Source organism: Vulpes vulpes, chromosome 11 (genome assembly GCF_048418805.1).
Source record: "Vulpes vulpes isolate BD-2025 chromosome 11, VulVul3, whole genome shotgun sequence".
In the NCBI taxonomy this organism is placed as follows: Eukaryota; Metazoa; Chordata; class Mammalia; order Carnivora; family Canidae; genus Vulpes; species Vulpes vulpes.
Genome location: NC_132790.1, coordinates 52,183,077 through 52,205,588, shown reverse-complemented (window position 1 = coordinate 52,205,588; position 22,512 = coordinate 52,183,077). Strand labels below are relative to the sequence as shown.

Sequence of the window (22,512 nt, the reverse complement as noted above, 5' to 3'; positions counted from 1 at the left end):
CGCCCCGGTCCCGGCCCCCCGGTCCCCCGCCCCCCCGCCCCGGCCCCGGCCCCCGCCCCTCAGCAAGACTAGCCCGCTTTACCGCGTCCTCCCTCACATTGAAGGCCGGCAGCTGCCCTTCTGGCGCGCGATGCAGCTCGCGGACCAGTTCCATGGCCTTCTCGCAGAACATATCCCACGCGCTCCGGTCCCGAGGCCTACGTCAACCGCCGGCTCTCGCGCCAACGGTCCCGGGGTCACGCACGCCGCGCAGGGCTCCCACGGCCCCCGGCCCCACAGCTGCCGACACTCGCCTCCGCCCGGCTCTTTGGCGCCAAACATGCCCAACCAATAGAAACGCGCTCTGGGCCTCGCGGCCTACGGCGGCGGCCAAGGGACAGTTGCCGCCGCTGCGCAGCCGCACTGCAGGAGGGGCGAAGGCTGGGGGTGGGTGCTGCGTGCTCCCCCAGGTCGGCTCCCGGGCTGCGAGAGGCCGCATCCACCCCGGCCTGCGATCCACCTAGTCTGAGCAGACTCTTTTGAGGCGCAGCTCGCGATATATGCATATCTCGCAACTTCTTTTTTCCATTTATTCGTTCATTTTTATTTATGACCAAGGGGGTTCACTCTGAGGTCGAGAAGGAATGCTCGGAAACTGGGTGTGCTTTAATCTTAGGACATAGCATTTCGTTTTAGTTTTGCAGGTGGGTTTTTGTTAAGTAGAAAAGGGAAACCAACTTTCATTGGGTATCTCCTGTGTGGTAGGGGCTGTGACATTCATTTAATTCTCATGATTAATCGTCAGGCGGTGCTTCTAAGACTCCTGGTACTGATTAGAAAGCAAGTATGTAACTTCTTTTTCTTCGAGTGGACTCCGAGCCGACCCTGGGGCTCGCACCTGGGACACCCGGGACTGACTCAGCCAGGGAGCCAACAACAGAACTTCCAAGGTCACACAGCTTCTGAAGTCACTGACTTTTTTTTTTTTTAAAGAGCTTTATTTATTTTTTTAAAGACTTATTTATTTATTCATTCATTCATAGTGACACAGAGAGAGAGAGGCAGAGGCACAGGCAGAGGGAGAAGCAGGCTCCATGCAGGGAGCCCGACGCAGAACTCGATCCAGGGTCTCCAGGATCACGCCCTAGGCCGCAGGGGGCGCTAAACCGCTGAGCCACCGGGGCTGCCCAGTCACAGACTTTAGATTTAAGATTTCAACTCCCGGTACCACCTTTGATGTTATAGGAGTGATTTTATTTATTTTTTTTAAGATTTTTTATTTATTTATTCATGAGAGACACACAGAGAGAGACAGAGAGACAGAGAGAGAGGCAGAGGGAAAAACAGGCTCCATGCAGGGAACCTGACACGGGACTCGATCCTTAGTCTCCAGGATCAGGCCCTGGGCCAAAGGTGGCACTAAACCGCTGAGCCACCTGGGCTGCCCAAGGAGTAATTTTAAAACGCTTTTAAAATAACTCTAATCACAAAGTCTACAGAAGGGGAAAATACCCTAGATTAACACAAATTCACACCGCCATAATCTTACCTACATGATTACGGAAATTTTCATTAGATTTGATTGATTCATTAGATTTTCATTAGAATTGATAGATTTGATTCTATCAAAGAAATGACTGCTATACAAACGATTTGTTTTATTTGGCTACCTTTTACAAAGCAATATTTTTAAAAAGGTAATATTACTGGATTCATTCCAGCTAACTCTAGAAACCTTCTCTTTTGCAAATATATATACAATAGATGTGTAATCTGGAGAATGAGCATGGGAATGGCCTACAAAGCCTTTGAATCTTTAAATTAAGTGACATTTCCTTTTCAGCTCTACAGTAAGGCATAACTTACCTAAGTTATTAAATACACAGATCTATAATGGACTGTGCTACAGGATTGCATGCCAAAAATTGCCAGTATCCACAACCTTCCTGTGTCATAAACCTTTTTAATTTCAGGTCCTTACCTATACAATGGGGCCAACGGTATGGACTTCTGAGGGGTTGTAATGACTCTTTACTCCTTCAGCAAATATTTATGAAGTGCCTACTATATACTGCGCATTGTTCTAGACACTGAATATAAAGTAGTGAACAAAGTTCTTGTTCTCAGAGTCTATGTTCCAGTGTGGGATACAGATATATTGATGATAAATTTATTAGTTTCGTGCTAAGAAGAATAAGCCAGGGCAGGTAAATAATTCTGTGGTCAGTGATGATGAGAGGATCTGAGGGTTTGGAGTTAGTGTTCAGAGAAGGCACAGACCTGTAGTGGGGAGGGAATAAACCATGTGCAGATGGGGCCATAGGATAGGCAGAGAATTACACGTGCAGCAGGAATGCAAGTACAAAGGTCCCAAGGAGGGGGACTGGGTGACTCACACAAATGCCAACCATACCTCTCCTTGGGGCCCCTGCATCAGCAAGGAGGCAGTGACACTGGAGCAAAGTAAGGGAGGGAGGGACTCCTGGGTGGCTCAGGCTCCCCTCAAGGAGCCTGCTTTTCCCTCTGCCTATGTCTCTGCTTCTATCTCTCACGAATAAATAAATAAAATCTTAAAAAAAAAAAAAAAAAAAAAGGGAGGGAGACTCTAGTGGCTGAGATCAGAATGAGGGCTTGAGGCCATGCCAGGTAGGACCCTGTAGGCCCTATCATAAGCTTTCTGTTTTAAAGAAAACTTGAATGAGTATTTTTGAGCAAAACAAGTGACAGGACTGGACCTACATCTTTAAATGGACCTTTCTGACAGCAAAGTAAGCAAAAGTTGGCAAGGGTGGAGGCAAGACACCACTTATTAAAATTATTGTTAAAATAATTCAGGTGAGAGAGGATGGCAACTTGGCCCAGCGTGTGGATGGAGGAGGTGGTGAGAAGTGGTTGCATCTTGGATAGATTTTGAAAGGAGTGCTGAATCAGGCATAAGAAGATTCAAGGATGATCCCCGAGTTTTGGCCTAAGGAAATGCAAATACAAGGCTACCATTCCTGAAGCAGGAAGGTTACACATGGAGTAGGGGTGGGGAAAGAGTTGGGAGATCAGCTTTGAACATAACTTTAGGTGAAATGAGTGAATGAGTAAACCATTAGAGGAACATGCAATTCAAGGAAGGAGTGTGGACTAGAGATACAATGTGGGTGTCATCAGTGTAGGGTTGTATTTAAAAACAGACCACATGGACAGTGAATGTGGAATATCAGAGAGCAAGAACTTCCTATCCCTTTCTAGGTCCTCTTCTGTATTAAGAACCAAATTGCTATAGGACAGATTAACAGGAGAAAACCAAACTTAGTTTCCTGCCTACAGGAAATTCACACTTATATGGAAATTCCAAGGACAATTGGGCAAAATAAAGTTATATATTATCTATATTAACTAAAGAGAATCCGGTAGGGGTCTGGGACTTTGAAGGGAAAGAATGCAAGTCACAGGCTGAAGTCTGGTAATTAAATGCTTGCCTTGCCATATAGATGGGTCACTCAGGTAAAATTTGTCTCTGGTAATAAACATTATTCTGGGAAAGACTCCAATTTAGATTCTCCTGTGTAGTTAAGGGAGGGACAAAAAGCTTCTTCCATAGGGAGGAAGTCCATAGGGTCTTGATGGCCTTTAGCTCAAAATAATCAAGCCAAAGTGTCTACCTTGGAGTGGCCTGGCCCTTCGCCCCTCCAGGACCAAGAGCTGAAGACTAGGCCTAATGCCAGCCAGGTTCAATATCCCTCACTTTGCTTTTTTTTTTTTCTATTAAAGAGGATTTTGTGAGTAATAGGGTCAAATTTTTTTTTAAACTCAGTTTCTGGATTCCTAATCTTCCAATATGTGCTGGTATAACACTTTAAAGAATTCACCATTTAAATTCTAAAAGAGGGGACACCTGGGGACATGGGGCTTCTTGAGGGAAGCCTGCTTCTCCCTCTGCCTGTGTCTCTGCCGCAGTCCCTGGGCCCCCTCCTCTCCGCGAGTTTCTTGCTGATGAGAGTGCCCCTCTGTCGACCCTCTACCCTCTCTGTGTCTCTCATAAATAAATAAATAAAATATTTAATAAATTCAAAATGAGTATTTGGAGATATCCACACAATTATAAACGCTGGTTGTGGAATTTCTGCCCACAGTCAATGAAATTCTTTGGCAATTTACAAGTATCATTACAAAGCTAATAGGAGCTATTGAATTTATAAAAGCATTCCTTTTTTTTTTTTTAAGATTTTATTTATTCACGAGAAAGAGAGAGAGAGAGAGAGAGAGGCAGAGACACAGGCAGAGGGAGAAGCAGGCTCCATGCAAGGAGCCTCATGTGGGACTCGATCCCAAGACTGCAGGATCACACCCTGGGCCCAAGGCAGGCGCTAAACTGCTGAGCCACCCATGGATCCCTATAAAAGCATTTCTAATTGATTTTAAATTATCAGTTTAATTGTTGAAATGGTGAAAGTTCACTTTATAATAAGTAAGCAAATCTCTCAGTTGTAGATCGTTTCTAAGAAATAATGCCATATTAAAGAATGCCAAAGCTGTAAAATTAGCTCTGTGAAACTACTCTTTGTGAGATGAGTTGAATTAGTTCTTAGCTTGGGTTTCACATTTGAAATAGATTTTTTTTTAAGATTTTTTTAAAAGATGTATTCATTTCTTTTTTTTAAATTTTTTATTTATTTATGATAGTCACAGAGAGAAAGAGAGGCAGAGACATAGGCAGAGGGCGAAGCAGGCTCCATGCACCAGGAGCCTGACGTGGGATTCGATCACGGGTCTCCAGGATCGCGCCCTGGGCCAAAGGCAGGCGCCAAACCGCTGCGCCACCCAGGGACCCCATTTTTTAAGATTTTTAAGTAATCCCCACACCCAATCCAGGGCTGGAACCTACAAGCCCAGATCAAGTTTGACTCTATTGAGTGCGGAGCAAGGCGGACCGCCACCAGCTGCTACTAAATTGCTTCACAAAAATCTAAAATGAAATGGTTTTTAAGAAGTTAATTGTTAATTCAGTTTTCATATGTTCAGCCCCAAAGTTAAAAGTTAAATTACTTATATGCTTGTGTCTAACAAAAAGTACCTAAAAGCATATTTTTCATAGTAAACTGTTGTGGGAAAAATAGTTATAAGTCATGAGGATGGTGGTTTGTTACCCTCTGCTTTCTGTCCTCATAAACAGGTTTCCGAGGGGTTCCCTCCCACTGGGTCTCCAGCCCTAGTGAACACGAGCCAGAGCGGGAGATGAAAGAGCCAGCTGTCCCCGCGGCGCGGGCCCTGGACCCGGGGCAGGGCCAGGCGCGTCCGCTCGCGGCGCGGGGGACCCTGGCTCAGGCATCCCCGGCCCTGCGCCCACCAGCCCACACCCGCCAGCATCACTGGTCCCCTGGCGCTGCCCGCACCGTGACGCCCTGCAAGGCTTCGGCCGCCCTTCTCCAAAATGGCCGCGGGCGTGCGCCGGCGCCGCTGGGCGCGCTCCCCGCGGAAGCACGGCGGGGGCGGGGCCGGCGGGAGCCGGGCGCCGATTGGCCGGCGCGGCTGCCCTGTCCCGGGCGCCGGTCCGTACGGCCGCCGCCGCGGCCTGGGGTTGGGATGCTAGGGGCTGCGGGCTCCCAGCGGCTGCGGCTCCCGTGAGTGGCGGCGGCTGCGGCTGCGGCTGCGGCGCGGGCGGGCGGGCGGGCGAAGCCAGCGGGCACCGTCGGCAGCTGGCCGCGTCGGCCGCGGGATGAGGAAGCGGGCCGAGCCCGTCGCCTTGGAGCATGAGCGCTGCGCCGCCTCGGGCTCATCCTCCTCCGGCTCGGCCGCCGCGGCGCTGGACGCCGCCTGCCGCCTGAAGCAGAAGCTGCGCCTGGCGGGCAAGGGGCCAGCGGAGCCGCGCTGCGCCGCGGACGCGGGCATGAAGCGAGCGCTGGGCAGGTGAGGTAGGGCGCCGGGAGTGCCTGCCCCCGGCTCCCCGCGAGGTTCTCGCTGACCGCAGCGCCCCCGTCCCTCTACCCGCCGGTGCCCTCTCCCAGCCTCCCCCGGCGCTCTCCCTCGCCTGGCCCGCAGGTGTGGCCCGCGGGCATCCTTCCCTCGGTTCCCGCCTGCGGGAGCGCCCCGACCGCCCTTCCACCCTCCGGTGCCCTCCTCTGGCCCTCCGTGGAGCCCAGCGCCGTGCCCCTACCCTTCCCGGGTGACCGGTGGGACCCCGTCCGCGGGCTGGACCAGCGTCCCTCCCGGGGGCTGCGAGCCGCAGGCGGCCACCGCCCGGCCTGGGGGGAGGGCCCGGGGGCGCCCCGGCTGCGGCCCCCGGACGCCCCGCAAGGAGGGGACGCGGGCGGTGGGCTGCAGGTCCGGGCCTCGCTGGCATCCTTCGCCTCAGCTCTGCGGGGAACCCGGAACCGACCGCGCCTCTCGCTGGGCTGGCGTCTGCGAAGCTTACCTGGTCCCGGGTCTCACTTTGCTGAGCGTCTCCGGTGACTAGTTGTCAAGAAGTGGCATTCTCTGCCCAGAACGAATGAGGCCTTTGGGGGAAAGGTTAAATGGTGTGCTGTCGCCCAGGGTACGCCGCATCCTCGGCTGTTGCAGGGAAGCCTGTGGGTGCGTGTGCAGACGGCTAGTGCTGCTTGAAATTTGTCTGCGTGGAGAATCTAGACTTGGAGAACCTGGAAGTCTTTTGGTTTCTCCCTCTGAGTAGGGGATGAATGTATCCAGGTAGAGCTGATTTCAAGACTAAGGTACTGTATTTCATAGGGACAAATTTCTCCCCCTTTGCTGGCTCCATAATTAATCTGGCTGTTCTCAGAACGTTATCGTTCAAGGCAATTTTGAAATCTGGATCTTTCATGGTTTTGAAGAAGTTAGTATGTAACCTTCTCAGGTGTTGCAGAGTCATTTCTTTTGGGGTCAGCTGGAATGTCCTTAATTGACACTGGCTGCTTCAGTGTCAAATATTTATCCAGATAGTCCCTAAAAATATCATTGCCTAAAAGATCATGAAATTGAAAAAAATAGAAATATGTATCCAAATAGACACCTTAATATTTTAACCTCATTGTTTAAAAAGTCATGGAACGAATTGTAGTCTCCTCTGTTAACATTCTTCCTGAAGGGCAAGAACTGACAGTATTTGTGTGTGTGTGTGTGTGTGTGTGTGTGTGTGTGTGTGTGTGTGTGTAAAGTTACCTTTACACTGGGCAGTGTCTTTTGTGAAACTAATTTGTTCTCTTTTTGTGGAAAGGTTATCTGCACTAAAGACTCATAAGTAGCTTTGATGTACTTTTGTGGTTTTTTTTGTTTGTTTGTTTAATCGGTTTTATCTAACACCTAGATAAGTTTGGGAATTCTTCCTTTGAAGAAATGAAATTGTTAGGCACATTAGTGTTTGGGGAAACAGTGCTGGCCTGGTACCTTCCTGGAAAGATGTACGGTATTAAAATGATATGCTTTGTTTGTGTTTTTGTTTTTTTTGTGTGTGTCAGGAGAAAGACATTCAATTGGTACTCATATCCTTTGGAGGAAGGAAGGGTTCTTAGGTAATAAAAAGTAAAGCAGATGGCAGGAAAGCCAAATTTGTGTTACCTCATGTCTTCCTTCCCTATTTCTTGGAATGCTCTCCTGGACATTCGTCTCCTTTTGTTTTCTCCTTCACCCAGGTCTCTGCTCAACTGTCACGTCCTCAGAGAGGCCCTCCCTGAGACCAGCCCATTCAAAATAGACTTCTTGCCACTCCCAACGCTCGTGGTCTATTTGCTTTTATCATCACACTTTATCTCTCTCTCTCTTGACCTTGCAGTTGTCTGTGTAGTTGACTTGCTTTATTAGTTGTCTCCTCCCCTATAAGGATGGAAGCCCTAAGAGAGCAGGGGCATTGTTTCTTCCATTTTTCTGTCTCCAGTGCATGAACATAGTAGGTGGCAGAAAATACGTATTCAAATAGTATACGTAGAGTAGATAACTAAGAAGTGGAATTGCTGGACCAAGGAGTGTGTGTTTATAATTTTGAAAGGTGAGGCCAAAGTGCCCTCCAATGTACTGATGGGTACTTTCCCCAGCAGTGTCAATTGCCTCCCCTTCCTGTCAATATTTAATGTTACCAAATATTTTAACCTTTTTTTCTACCTGATTGATGAAAATGACATCTGATTTGTAGCTTTAATTTGCATTTTTAATTGTTAGGTGGCAATTTTTGTGTGTTTTTATAAGCCTATTGTATACCTTTGGGTCTTTCATTACTTGCCTTTGTTTGGCACATTTCAGATAGACAAAAGGGAAGACAATATAATGAACCTCGATGTATCCATCAGGTCTTCTTAAACAGCCATATTTTGCTGATCTTGAATCATTTGTCTCTCCTCCCTCCATATTTTTGTAGGGTGGGGGACTGGAATATTTTAAAACAATTTTATACATAGCTACTTCACAGTATAGCTTAAATAGGGACTTTTGAAATATATATAATCTTATTGCTATATTTATCAAAAATTCTTTATATTTATCAAAATTAACAATTTATTATTGCCTCTTAGTAATTTAATACCCAATATACATACACATTTCTCCAGTTGTCTCAGAAACGTCTTTTAAAATATGGTTTGTTGGGCAGCCCTGTGGCTCAGCGGTTTAGTGCCACCTTTGGCCTGGGGTGTGATCCTGGAGACCTGGGATCCAGTCCTGCATCGGGCTCCACATGGGGCCTGCTTCTCCCTCTGCCTGTGTCTCTGCCTCTCTCTCTGTGTCTCTCATGAATAAACAAATAAAATATTTAAAAATAAAATAAAATAAAATGTGGTTTGTTTAAAAATCCTGTAATTTGTTTATTTCTAATTACTTGATCTTTTTTGTTGTTGAAAATAGAATCCTTCCTTATATTACGTATTTACTAATTTTGTAAGCAGCAACTTATGTAATCATTGTTTCTAGTTGTTTTTGCAGTTGGTTCTCTTGGAATTTCAGATATCATATGTCAGTTACAAATAATATGAATTTCATCCCATGTTTTCTACTTTTTTATATCTCTTGTTTCTCATTTTTTGGTTGCATTATATTTCTAGAACAGAATATATACAAGGGATGATGTCTTGTTCCTTACTTTACTGAGAATACTTTTAATATTTTTGCCACACTAGTTATTTTACTACAGGGTGTGTTGTTGCTGTTTGTTTTTTAAATCAAAAATGGTTCTTGAATTTTATCAAATGCTGTTTTAGTGTCTGTGAAATTATCATGTAGATGTCTTTCCTTGACCTGTTAATATGAATTCTAGTAACAGTTTTTATATTATTGAATCATCATTGAAAACTCTGTTAATGTGTAGCCAGATTGTATTAATATTTAACTTAGTCATTTTACATTGTCATTTGTGAGACTAGTGTGTAATTTTGTTTTTAAATGTAATCCTTGGGATCCTTGGGTGGCACAGCGGTTTGGCGCCTGCCTTTGGCTCAGGGCGCGATCCTGGAGTCCCGGGATCGAGTCCCACGTCGGGCTCCCGGTTCATGGAGCCTGCTTCTCCCTCTGCCTGTGTCTCTGCCTCTCTCTCTCTCACTGTGTCCCTATCATAAATAAATAAAAATTTAAAAAATTATATATTAAATGTAATCCTTATCAAGTTGTTTTAGTACTTTCTTTAGCTTTATTTAAAGCTTTTTCTTTGCTTTGCTTTAGCCAGTTTAAATGCTTTTGAAATGATTTGTTTTTTCAAATTTTGGTGAAATTGCCCTGTAAAACTACCTAAGCCTGGTGCTCTTTTAGATTTGCTCTCTTTCTGGGTTTAGTTTTGGTGATTTATGCATTCATAGAAAATCATCTGTTTTATCTAACTTTTTCCTCTATATCTGGGGCTGTTCCCTAATTTTGTGTGCTTATATGCTCCCCCCCTTGATTATTTAGTCTAGCAAGTAGTATATCAATACAGAGATATACACTGAAATTTCTTCTCCCAAAGAAAATATTTTTTTTATTAATTAATTCTGGGAGACCAGGATGCTGCTGAGGGTTCTGGAGAAGTGGAGAGAACATCTTCTGTCTGAAAGCAGCTACTGCACCCTCTCCTGTCACTGACCCTGGCAAGAAACGTGGTCCTAAGATGGCCAGATCACCCAGTCTCTCTAGAAGAGTAGCTGGTTGTGTGTTTGTGTGTGTATGTGTGAACTCAAACTTTGTAAACATTGGCAACTAATTCAGATAAAAACAATAACTTGGGAATAAAACAAAACATTTTTTGTTTTTTAAAATTTCTGGATTGGTCGTTTTTAAAGGTAAATGTTTATCTAACTCATATGTTGACCCTGGACTTCCTGAGAGGAAGGACTAGATATTAATTTTGTACAATATCTGGTAATTTTTGGCAAAGAAGTGATTCATGAGCCTTTTCTGTTCTTTTTCAGTAACCCCCAGAGTTTTGGGGACTATGCTTTAAAGGCTTAAGTGGTCTAATTTGGACTCTAGGAAGGTGATAGTGAGATTTATGGGTCTGCATGCTTCAGTGAATTAGTCTTTATCCTTCTACCCCCAGCTCATAAGTGGTTCTGCCAGTGACTGAGGTCAGTGGGCTGCATGGGAGGCTGCATTTCATAGCTGCTGATCCTTGCATGTAAATACAGGGAACCTGAGGCATCACCCTCAGTCCCTCTTTGACCCAAAGCAAGGAACTTCATCCAGCTGCTAATGGTTTCACTGTAATCCAGAAAGGCAGGTGGCTGAGGTTAATAATACTCATCTCCTTCAACATCAGCCTTCCTGAGCTCACCCCAGAAGTTCTTTGCATGGTATCTCTTTGTATACTGAGAGGTTAGAATGTGTTTTCTTCCTTTATATACTGAGAAGGTTAGAAGGTTCTGAGCTAGCTTTTGCAGTTAAAGTTTACTTTTTTTTTTTTTTTTAAAGATTTTATTTATTTACTTATTCATGAGAAAGAGAGAGAGGCCGAGACACAGGCTCCATGCAGGGAGCCTGATGCGGGACTCGATCCTGCGTCTCCAGGATCACGCCCTGGGCTGAAAGTGGCGCTAAAGCGCTGAGCCACCCAGGCTGCCCAGTTTACTTTGTTCCATTCCCCTTCTCCTTCCACTCCCGAGAATACGTTCTGTGCCTGGACTGGGACAAGCAAGGGGGCAGGCTTTGTTTATGGCACCTCAGCTGGGGCCCCCAGCCTGGTCCATCTCTTCCCAGTTGTGGTTTATCTTATCAAGGCCACACTCCAACTCCGGACCCAGGACACTGGGATCTAGCGCTTCTCTGATGTCTCCCTCTTTGGTGGGACTTTGTGCCCTGTATCTTTGCTTCCTTTCCAGTTCCTTTTTAGCCAATGCATACTTTCCTTTCTCAAGGGAGTGTCTGTCTTGTAACTGGGCAAACACTGCTCATATCTTGGAGATATTTTTGAGTAGATTAAAGGCTCCTAAAGACATTATCATAAAGGTAGCCTTGGAGAGAGGTGTAGAAGATGGGTCATTTTTTGTTTGTTTGTTTAAGATTTTATTTATTTATTCATGAGAGAGACCGAGAGAGATGCAGAGACATAGGCAGAGGGAGAAGCAGGTTCCATGCAGAGAGCTCTACGCAGGACTCAATCCCCTGTCCCCAGGATCACACCCTGGGCTGAAGGCGGCGCTAAACCGCTGAGCCACCTGGGCTGCCCAAGATGGGTCATCTTGTCAGGGTTATACTGACAGCAGTGGAGATGGGCTGCCTTTCCAGACTTGTGATATTCCTCCTCAACCCAGTAGGGCACTTTTCTTTCCAAACTGAAGTCTACAGGAAAAATTTTTACTGTAATATGATATTGGAAACTGGCAGATTAAAGTCAGTGCTCTTCTCCTAGAGACGATGCCACAGAACTTGGGTTTGGGTGGGTTTGTGCTTTGACAGAGGGCTCTTTTAGCACCAGGAGTGGGTAAATCATCTTGTTCTGAACTGAAGGATTACTTAGGATGGGGGATGCTGACACAGGGAAGAACAGTAGCAGGAAGCTTTGGCTGAGATGTCCATTTAGCCAATAGACCCATTATTTGGGCCTATTGGGCCGGTCCTCCTCATTGTAGTATCATTTGATATCTTAAAGGAAAGCCCACATAGATGACGGAGCCCCAAGTGTGTTTTCAGGTTCTGTGGCTTGGGGAGACTTGTTTACCTTTTGAGTTTGTTTCTTCCTCTGTAATGGGCTAGAAATACCTTCCCTGGAGGATTGAGGTGAAGCTCAGGTGTACAGAAGAGCTGGGTGCACGGTGAGCATTGAGTCAGTGGCACCTTCTACTTTGGTCACCCCCAGGATTATTACTAATATTGTTAGTTGGGAGTACTGAGAAAGCTCTGTTAAATTAGGTCAGGAGGAATTTATCCCCCTCTTCTCTGCCCCCAAGTTATTTCAGTATGTCTTCCCAGCCAGTTATCATCATGATCAGTGAATGTATCTGTGGCTATTACAACATTTGTAACAATACTGTTGGGTTATTCAACACTTTTTTCACCTGTTCACTTAGCAGAGTTTGAGTACCTGTTATATAGAGTAACTTTCAGTGCTGAGGCCATAGCAGTGGATGCAGGTCACATCTCATGGACTTTACATTCTGATAGGGGAGGCAGATAACAAACAAGTGAGAATGAGCTGTGTCAGGTGCTTGGGGTGCTAAGGAGAAAAGTAGGCCAATAAGGAGCACCTGTGACATAAGCATGATTTAGGTGGCAGGAGTCCCTTCTGATAAGGGCTTCCATTTGAATGGAAGCCACTGGCTTCTTTAGAGTGGAGAAATGCCTTGATGTGATGTGTGTCATTACCGTGTCACTCTGACACTTGTGACAGGTATGGACTGGAGAGCCAGAGAGAACAGGAAGACCAGTTAGGAGTCATCCAGGCAACAGAAGATGGGGGCTTGAGCTGGCAGTAGCTGTGGAGGGAAGAAGTGCTGCAGTCTGGATCTCTTGCAAAGGAGAGGTCAACAGGATTTGCGGTAGTTTACTGTGAAAGAGCAAGGACGGTCAGAGATGCTTCACCAGTTTTCTTTTGAGCAGCCAGAGGCAAGGAGCTGCCATGTGCTGAGATGGGGCAGTTGTGGGAAGAGCAAGTGCTCTGGGAGGTTATGAGTTTGGTTTGGGGCATATTGTGGTGTCTCCTCTTGCAGATTCAGTAGGTAGGAGGAGCCAGAGATCCAGGCAGTTAGGCTGACTTCTGACTGTTACCTGAAGAAGGTATTTAGAATCACGACGGAGTCTGAGGGCTGGGCTGCAGGTCCTCAGTGGTTAGGGGCTGGGAGAAGAAGAGACCTGGAAGAAGCAAAAGAATGGATTAGGAAGAGGATTCGGATGGGCGGCAGCTGGGTGAAGAGAAGCCTGTTGCAGAGAAAGTTGATCTGCTTTTGGATTTGGTGACATGGAGTTGAGTGATTGACAAGAGTGAGTACTTGGAATGATGGGGGTAAAAACCTGAAAGAGTGGCTCAAGGGAGAGGTGGAGAGAAGAAATGTAGATAGCTTTTTAAAAGGAGTTTTACTATAAAAGAGAACAAAGATAAGGGAGAGGCTTCTGACCAGTGCTATTGTTGTTAAAGCTTGTTGCCATGCTTAGTGGGATGGTCCAGTAGGTATAGGCTGGCCTTGTAGACACTGGTGGCGTGGTGTCTTTGGGACCCATTGCCCCAAGGCTAACTGGAGGATCGCCAGACATGAAAATTGGCCAAGCGGCCCATGAAGGTGCAGGGGGGTGGTTAGATTTGTGGAGGGAGTGTTCGAAGTTGTCTTCTGCGTTTCTGCTTTCTCTGTGAAATAAGAGCATGGTTATCCACTGAGGGCTAGTGGGGGCGGAGGCGCTGCAGGTGTTTCCCTTTCACTTCTCCACCTGGATAGTCCTAGTTCTTTGTCCTTGACCTAAACATACTGTTCCACCATATTTGCTAAACATTAATGTGAATAATCATGCTACCTAGCAGGGACTCTTCTTTCTGACATGTAACATTTCAGAAGTGGCTGTCACGGGAAGTCATTTCATCTGTGAGCTGCGTGTCTGAGAAACCATGCTTGTTCCTGTACTTGAGTGCTGCCTATTCTGGGGGCCTTGAGCAGGAGGGCAGTGGCTCCACAGGGATCCTGCACACATCCCCATGATGAGGGGGTTACAGCTGGATTAGAGGTGGAGGTAGGAAGAGGAACAGCATGAACTGAGGTCAACATAGAGTGACTGTATGGGACCCAGGCAGAATCCTTACCTCTCAGGTTTTGCTAATACACAAATAGCTGTTTTTGAGTAGAATTTGTTGAGATGGCACTTGTGGAGTTGTCGTAATATCTGTGCTCTGTTATGGAAGTGTCCAAAAGCGTAAAAAGAAGGTAAGGTTGATGAGTGTCCATGTGAATAGTTTTCAGAAGAGTAAGACTCTTCGTTTTGCAAAGATGAAGATAGAGAAGAGGCGTCACAGAAGGAATACAAGCAGATTTCAGGAATGCTTGACTTTTGGATCTGTTTCTGAAGCTTGAAAACAGTTGCCCTGAGCTTTAGGGCAAGAAGAGAAAGTTCAGATTGTTTTCAGTTCTTACCAAACTTGTGGGATCTCCATGCAAGGTTTAGGTGTATTAACTAGACTATTCATATGGGAAGGGAGGAATGTTCAGGGCTGAAGCAGGCCATTTTGATGCAGTAGTAGTAGTTCCAGGGGTCCCTGAGAGACGTATATGGCTTTTAACTGTTTTCTTCTCCTGGTCATGTGTATAACAGAGACTTCCCACCCTTTCTTCTTTCATCCTTGACTTGTGCCATTCCTGGTCCTGGAAGATCATTTTGCTTCTACCTGGAAATGGATGCCCATAGGTTGTTTTATTCAGCACATAGTTACATTACTTGGGTTGTTGGTCACATGCATGCTAGGCACTGGGAATGTGAAGATGGAAGGAAACAGTACGTATTCTCGGGGAGTTCGTTGTCTGTCAGTTTTTCTTATAGCAGCCATCAGTTCTTATGCTCAAATATTTTAACGATATCTACAGTAAATACAAAATGCAGGCATGGCAGGAGATGGTGAGTCTGATCTCACTTTTGTCTTTTGTTGTTCTGACTTTTTTTGTGTGTGCCTATTTATCTTCAGAGAATTTCATCTTTCAGGCTCTGACTTCATTGACAGGATGTAGTACATCCTATCAATGCATCCCTGGCATACTAAGATTTCTGTAGGTATAAGAAAAGAAATTCTCACAGTTTGGGGACACAGCATGCTTCAATAAGATACGTCGTGGCAGAACCTATGGGAAAGAAAATAAGACAGGACATTTGATATTTGGCTTAGGGTCCCAGAAGGAAGGGACTGTTAGACCAGCATAGGCCAGCTGGGAGCCTGCCATTACAGCCCCGGGGCCTCAGGAGACCGCACAAGGGAGATTCTGCAGTCACCAAGGCAAGGATCTCCACATGTGACCCTACCCCAGGGGATGGTGATCACCATGGTGAAAGGCAGTCCCCACGGAACCCTCTCTCTCCCTCTTAGTCTCTCATTTAAATTTTTTTTCTGATGATAAAAGTAATAAAGATACCTTAATAAAAATTTAAAACAGTGAAGATAATGATAAAGTGGAATTTCCCTAGATAATTAGTATTAACAGTATTGCTTGCATGCTTCTTCTTTCATTCATCTGACAAATACTTGTTACACATACCCCTACTATGTGCAAGGGGGTATGGACAAATGTTGCACAACAGCCAGACAGGTCCCAGCCTTTACAGAGCTTACATTGTCATGAAGGACAAAGGCAGTGGAAAAGGCAGTGCTTAAATACACAGTAAAATTGAAGGGGTGCAAGTTGGTATAAAGAAAAATAAAACAAGGGGGTGTTAAACACGAGACAACAGGCCTCAAATGGAGTCCCTTATGCTAAGCCGTAGGTTGCCAAACCAAGACCTAACTTAATTATAGCTTCAGCGCTCCCAAAAATGGAATCTTAAACCACTTGTTCAGGAAATGCCTGATCAGCACTAGTGAGTTAATCTGCCTTAACAGGCCCCTGCCATCCCTTAAAGGAAAGGGACCAGACAAAAAACAATCCACTTTTTTGCCCATTGTAACTTCCTTGTTCATGCTCACTTCTGCCTGTAAAAGCCTTTCATTTTGTATAGGTCTTCATGCTCCTTTCTGTCTGCTGAATTAGATGCTGGCTGAGTCATGAATTGTTGAATAAAGCCAATAAGATCTTTAAAATGCACTCCGTTGAATTTTTGGCTTTATGTAACAATCGGTAATGCAGTTGTGTGTAAAGCACCTGAAAACAAACTATACTGTAGTGTAAAACATTCTGGTCTCTGGCAGGAGAATAAGGCCTTTTCACAGCAGCACAATTCTGCCAACATCCTCATGAGTTTTTGTTTTCTTCTCTGGGAACAAAGAGACATTTATGGATTGTTCTTGTGTATTTTATTAAGGCCTTAATGTTTTCTTTTCCTTTTCTTTTTTTAGAACATCTTAAATTTTTAATCCGTTCTTTACAAGTTACCTAGACCACTTTTGATTAAGAAAACTGTAGAAAGTTAGTAACTGCCGCAAGCAAAAGCCAGGCGGCGGCCCGTGTCCTGCTTTGCGGGGGGCGGGGGGGTCTCGGCTCACGGGAATCTGGAATCGGTGGTGGCAGAGTTCAGTCCACAGGTCGCTTCTCCCCATATTTCTTTGTAGGCTCTTCAGCGTTTTACGATCCTTAGAGTATTTGTTCTTCAGCCAGGTCGGCCCGAAGTGGGTCCCCAGGCTGGGGGTCGTTCACCAGTGCTCCGAGGGCCTGATTGCTCGCTCGGGTTTGGGTGCTGGCTTCCGGTTCTCAGCGCCGAGTACTGGCAGACACACCTGCCCCTTCTCATCGATGTTCGGGTGATAGATCTTTGTTTTAAATGTGATCTTCGGTGGTTTTTTTTTTTTTTTAATTTTTATTTATTTATGATAGTCACAGAGAGAGAGAGAGGCAGAGACACAGGCAGAGGGAGAAGCAGGCCCCATGCACCGGGAGCCCGATGTGGGATTCGATCCCGGGTCTCCAGGATCGCGCCCTGGGCCGAAGGCAGGCGCCGAACCGCTGCGCCGCCCAGGGGTCCCCCGGGGTCCCCAGATCTTGGGTGGTTTGAGTGGTCTGAATGTGTACTCTGCTGGAAAGTCGATTTCGATTCTGAAGGCCCCTTATCATGTGGGGGGTTGTCAGGAACAGTAAGCCCTTGCCCAGTCAATGAATGAGCTTCATCAGCCTGGACGTCACGGAAGTTTGTCATTCCACAATTGCGGGTTTCTTCGAGCTTCTTCATCAGCCTCCTGCTGGCTGCCATCTTGGATCTGGTACTGCTCTTTTTTTTTTTTTTAGATTTTATTTATTTATTCATGAGAGACACAGAAGGAGAGAGAGGCAGAGACCCAGGCAGAGGGAGGAGCAGGCTCCACGCAGGGAGCCCGACGTGGGACTCGATCCCGGGTCTCCAGGATCAGGCCCCGGGCTGTGGGCGGCTAAACCGCTGAGCCACCGGGGCTGCCCAAGGCCTTAATGTTTTCAATTCTATTGAGTGAAATTGGCCCCGTTACTCCCTGTGTTCGAATAAGATTTTGAAGATTGTTCTTCAGGTCTCCACCTGTGAACTAAGAAAAATGTAACCAACTCTCAGTCTTGGGGAATGAATCCTGGCTTTACATGTTATGGAAATGTTTACATATTATATATTACATATATATTTTACATACAGTTTACCCTTGAACAATATGGGGGATGGGGGTACCCAACCTCACATGCTCAAAAAACTGTATATAACTTTTGAGTCCCCATAGCTTAACTAGTAGCCTACTGTTAACTAGAAGTCTTCCCAATGAACAGGTGATTAACACATATTTTCTATGTTATGTGTATTATATACTGTATTCCTACATAAAGTAAGCTAGAGATAAGAAAACAATATTAAGAATGCCTAGGTAGCTCAGCGGTTGAGCATCTGCCTTTAGCTCAGGTTGTGATCCTGGGGTCCTGGGATCGAGTCTCGCATCAGGCTCCCTGCCAGGAGCCTGCTTCTCCCTCTGCCTATGTCTCTGCCTCTCTCTTTGTGTCTCCCATGAATAAATAAATAAATAAAATCTTTAAAAAAAAGAAAATTATATTAAAATCATAAGGAAAAGGTAGGAGGGGTGGCTGTATTAATATCAAAGTAGATTTCAGAGCAAAGATAATTATCAGTGATAAATCATTTCATGACAGAGAGATCAATTAATTAAGAGGACATAACTTTGAACATATTTATATGCAATTGACAGAGCTTTAAAATCTGTAAAGCGAAATAGAACCGTGAGGAAAATAGATACATCCATGATTATAGCCGGAGATTTCAGTAACTGATAGAAATAGGAGGCAGAAAATCAGCAAGAATGTAGTAGACTAAACAGCACTATTCACCAACTTAACTTGATTGGCAGTTCATCCAACAAAAAGCAGATACGTGTTGTCCTCAAGTGCACATCAAACATTTACCAGATAGGTCATACTCTAGGCCATAAAACAAGTCTCAATAGTTTTAAGAGAATTTAAGTCATGCAAAGTCTGTTTTCTGACTATGAGGAATTAAATTAGAAATTAGTAAAAACAAGATGTCTGGAAAATCTTGAAATGTTTGAGAGGTGAATAATATACTTTTGATAAAGCCATGGGTCACGGAAGAAGTCAGAGAGGAAATTAGAAAGTAGTCCACATTGAATGAAAATAAAGACATGTGTATGCTTCCAAAGCATCCTTGGGGAATTTATGGCACCAAATGCCCATAGGAAGGAGGAAAGGTCTTCTTCAATGACTTCAGTTTCCATATTAAGAAACTGATAAACAGAAAATGTGAATTAAACCCAAAGTAAAAAGAAAAAAAGCCTATAATAAAGATCAAAGCAGAAGCCAAAGAAATAGGAAACAAAAATATTAGTAATAGCAGGTTTGATCTTTAATAGGCAAAAACTGGAAATGATCCTGGGTGCCAGGCTGGCTTAGCTGGTGGAGCATGTGACTCTTGATCGCAGGGTTGTAAGTTTGAGTCCCACGTTGGAGAGATTACTTAAAAATAAAGCCTTTAAACAAAGAAAACCAGAAAGTCTAAATACCCATCAGCAAGTGTGTTTAAAATTGAGTAGCATAGCCCTACAGTGGAATATTACTCAGCAATCAAAAGGAATGAACCACAGAGGACATTTAGGGCAGTGAAATGACTCTGCAGTATACTGTAGTGGTAGCCACATGCCATTATGTATTTGTCAGAACTCTTAGAATGTGCAACACCAAGAGTGAACCCTAGAGTAAATGGATTCTGGGTGATAAAGATGTGTCAATATTGCTTCATCACTTGTAACAAACATACCACTCTGGTGCTGGTGTTGATTGTAGGGGAGGCTGTGCACGTGTGTGGGGTAGAGGTATATGATAAATCTCTGTACCTTCCTTCCACTCAGCTTTGCAGAGCAAACTCTAAAAAATAAGTTGTTTTTTTTTTTTTTTTTTTTAAAGGAAAGATACAGGCAATAATGAACAGACAAGTGAGTTTCAAAATAATTATGCTGAGTGAAAGAAACTGGTCAAAAGATACTCATTGATATGAAACTAGTCTGTAGTTGCAGACAGTAGGTCTGTGACTTTTTGGGGGTGGGGAGTGGGGACCAGAGAGGGGCAGAAGGGAGGAATTAACAAGGAATGAACCTTTTGGGATGATGAGTATGTTCACTATCTTGATTGTGATGATGGTTTCAAAAATGTTCACATGTATTAAAACTGATAAAATTAGAAACTTTAAACAAGTGCAGTTCATATCAACTGTATCTCAAAGCTGTTTAAAAAATAAAACAAATGTTATAGAGCTTTTATGTGAGCATTTTGAAACAAAATTTTCCCTAACTTTCATTCTCACCTGTGTACTTGACACCACCCAGAACTTCTGTGGGTTTGGCTGCCACCAGCCTTGGGGATTCTGAGCATGGTTGGGTGATCTGAAACCCTAAGGAGAAAACCCAGGGGGACTGAATTTTATTCTCTTTCATTCTAAAAATATTCTGGATATCATTCCAAATGAGGATTTTGTTGGATTGGAAGAGTAGACCAGATCCAAGGACCTGAGCTCAGTCCAAGGACTTGAGCTCAGTCCCCATCAGAGGCCTTATCTTGAGCGAATTATTTAATAGCTATGAGCTTAGTTTCCATATCTCTATACTAGGAGTGTTCACTGTCCTGCCTGCTTCACTCAGTTGTGCTAAGATTGCAACAAGATTAGATCAGCATTAAACAAGTATAAAGTGGCATAATGCTTTTCTTTCTCTGTCTAGTCATTCTACCATTTCTGTTAATTTAAAAGAACTTCACAGGAGACATCTATTTTACATGTTAATTTGTTTTCCCAGTATGTATATACTTCTTTGAGATATTAAATTACTTATGTTGCTAATACATGTTCAGTTCTTGTATTTTTGCTCTGCATTGCCACAGGTTTCAGAACTTTCTCAGATACCTTTTTTGGTGTGAAAGTAGGTTTGGAAAGCAGGTACTTTATTGTTCTGGTTGGTAAAAAGTACTTAGTTCTGATAAACAGTTCTAGAGCAAGACAAACAGAATGCTTCTTGAGTGAACAGCTAAATGAAAAAGGAGCTAAACTAATTTCCCAAATGAGACAGCCTTTTGGAAATATTTTTTATTGTGGGAAAATACACGTAACATAGTTTACCATTTGTAAGTGTACAATTTCTTGGCATTAAGCACATTCAGAAGTTGTGCAGCCATTGCTACTCTCCGTCTCTAGAACCTTTTCATTTTCCCGAACAGAAACTCTGTACTTATTAAACACTATTCACTCCCAACCTCAGCCCCTAATGACAACTGTTAAATCTTCTGATGACTTCAGGTTCCTTATAGAAGTAGAATCAGAATATTTGTCCATTTGTGTCTAACTTATTTCACTTAGCATAACGTCTTCAGGGTCCATCCACAGTGTGACATATGTCACAGTTTTCTTCCTTTTTAAGGTTGAATAATATTCCATTGTGTGTACATAACCACATTTTCTTTGAGACGGCTTTATTTTTATTAGGGATGAGGAAAGTTAAAATTATTTTCTGTACTTGCACTGTTGATAAGATAGAGAAGCAGTGTATAAAAAAAGGAAAGCAGTGTATTGATATTTGCCAGTATAAACCTTCCTATCATTTGTGCAGTAGCTCTTACCACCATCGAAAATCCAGGACTTGTGCTGTCCTGACTGGGCCAGGAAGAGCAAAACCCCATATTAGATGCTAAAGAGATGTCATTATGCTAGCTCCGTTTGAGGAGTGAGGCCAGAAATTTATCTTCTTGCCTGTAACCAGTAATGCTTCCATAAACGAAAGAAAGCATACAGGAACAAGAGCCCTGAAGTGAGATCTGGGGGTTTTTGGAACGAGTTTTGCCCTGAAATGAGGTCCCTCTTGTGTACAAAGCAAACAGAAAACAGGACAACAGGTGTGAAGAGGAAGGCAGGAAAAATGGAAGAAATCTGTGGAAGAAACCATTCCTGAGAAGCAGGAGTCCTGAATATTGGCTTAGGGGCCATGGCAGTTTTTGAAGTAAATTTTTGCTGCATGGAAGAGAAATGAAAGAATAAGGACAGTATAGAAAGTATCTTATAAAGGTAAATTTATGTAGTGTTTGAATACTGAGACCGGTGTCCTTTGTATCTTTTTTTGGTATTAAAATGTTATCAGATTAGCTAGTTTTTGAAATCCTTGCTTGGTAAACCTAAAAAATTGGTTAACACTGTGTCAGTCCTCACTTTGTGGAAAATTTTGCTAGTTTGTAGCTTACAAAAATCTAGGAACTGGTGTGTGTGTGTTTGTGTGTGTGTGCGCCTGCACGCGCATTTGCATAGTGGGGGACAGGTAGGGGTAGGTTGGGAGAAGCCACCTCTGGAGAGGTGAATCAAGCCTGCTGCTGATTCCAGGCTCTGACTGCATATGAGGGCTGGCCACAGAAAGATCTGATGGGTGGCTGCCACTTGTGTGCAGTGGGCAGGTATGGTTCCACTGTACTTAAATGCCTGTGTCCACTCAGTGGACCTTTGTGTAGGAGCTGAGGCTACCACACCAGGTCTTGATCTGAGGCCCCTCAACAGTAGGAACGCTATGTTTGCAGAGCTTTGAAAGCAGCAGTCTTCCTGATCAGCCTACATATCTTGTGTCTTTCAAAAACCGCATCTAACAAGTTGGTGATTGCTGATGATGGGTGAAAGGAAGGTAGGTGAAGGAGCTACAGAGTGCTAAGGGGTGGGCTTCTGAGGTCACAGGCCTGTGCAGAGCCTTTCCTCGGGTTGATGGCCTCCTTTGGGACCTTCTCAGTAGTTTAGCAGCTCCCATCTTATCAGTTTTGCCAGAGTGGCTGGCAGGGTCTGGATACCTGCTGCAGAGGCTGTGGGGAAAGCAGACCTCCAGGGAAAGCACTGCATGAAGCTCACCTTGCCAGCCCCTCTGGCTGTCTGGTCAGTGACTGTGAGTCAAGGGGACCTTCCAGTTCACAGCATAAGTGACCACGAACATTGAAGGATGAATCTGTCCGGGGTACCTGTAGTCAACTCCAGTAATGATTTCTG

General features: G+C 44.5%; 2 protein-coding genes and 1 pseudogene across 9 annotated transcripts in view; 1 reads left to right on the top strand and 2 right to left on the bottom strand.

The window, feature by feature from the left end:
- Positions 1-6,564, bottom strand: part of GINS1 (GINS complex subunit 1) — a 29,404-nt gene extending 22,840 nt beyond the window's left edge. For 2 of the 7 annotated variants that reach the window (XM_026016336.2, XM_072727401.1), the window contains exon 1: positions 98-319. In XM_026016336.2, the coding sequence (XP_025872121.1) occupies positions 98-172 (75 nt within the window). In that variant the 5' untranslated portion in view covers positions 173-319. Of the gene's footprint in view, positions 1-82; positions 320-6,382 lie in introns of those variants that run through there. The other 5 variants (XM_026016338.2, XM_026016335.2, XM_072727399.1 and 2 more) reach the window with 5 other exon arrangements.
- The window catches only part of ABHD12 (abhydrolase domain containing 12, lysophospholipase), a 70,787-nt gene continuing 53,746 nt past the window's right edge, over positions 5,472-22,512 (top strand). For both annotated transcript variants that reach the window (XM_026016334.2, XM_072727398.1), the window contains exon 1: positions 5,472-5,877. In XM_026016334.2, coding sequence (XP_025872119.1) covers positions 5,687-5,877 — 191 coding nt within the window. In that variant the 5' untranslated portion in view covers positions 5,472-5,686. The remainder of the gene's footprint in view (positions 5,878-22,512) is intronic.
- Positions 16,548-17,220, bottom strand: LOC112933224 (ubiquitin-conjugating enzyme E2 L3-like; annotated as a pseudogene).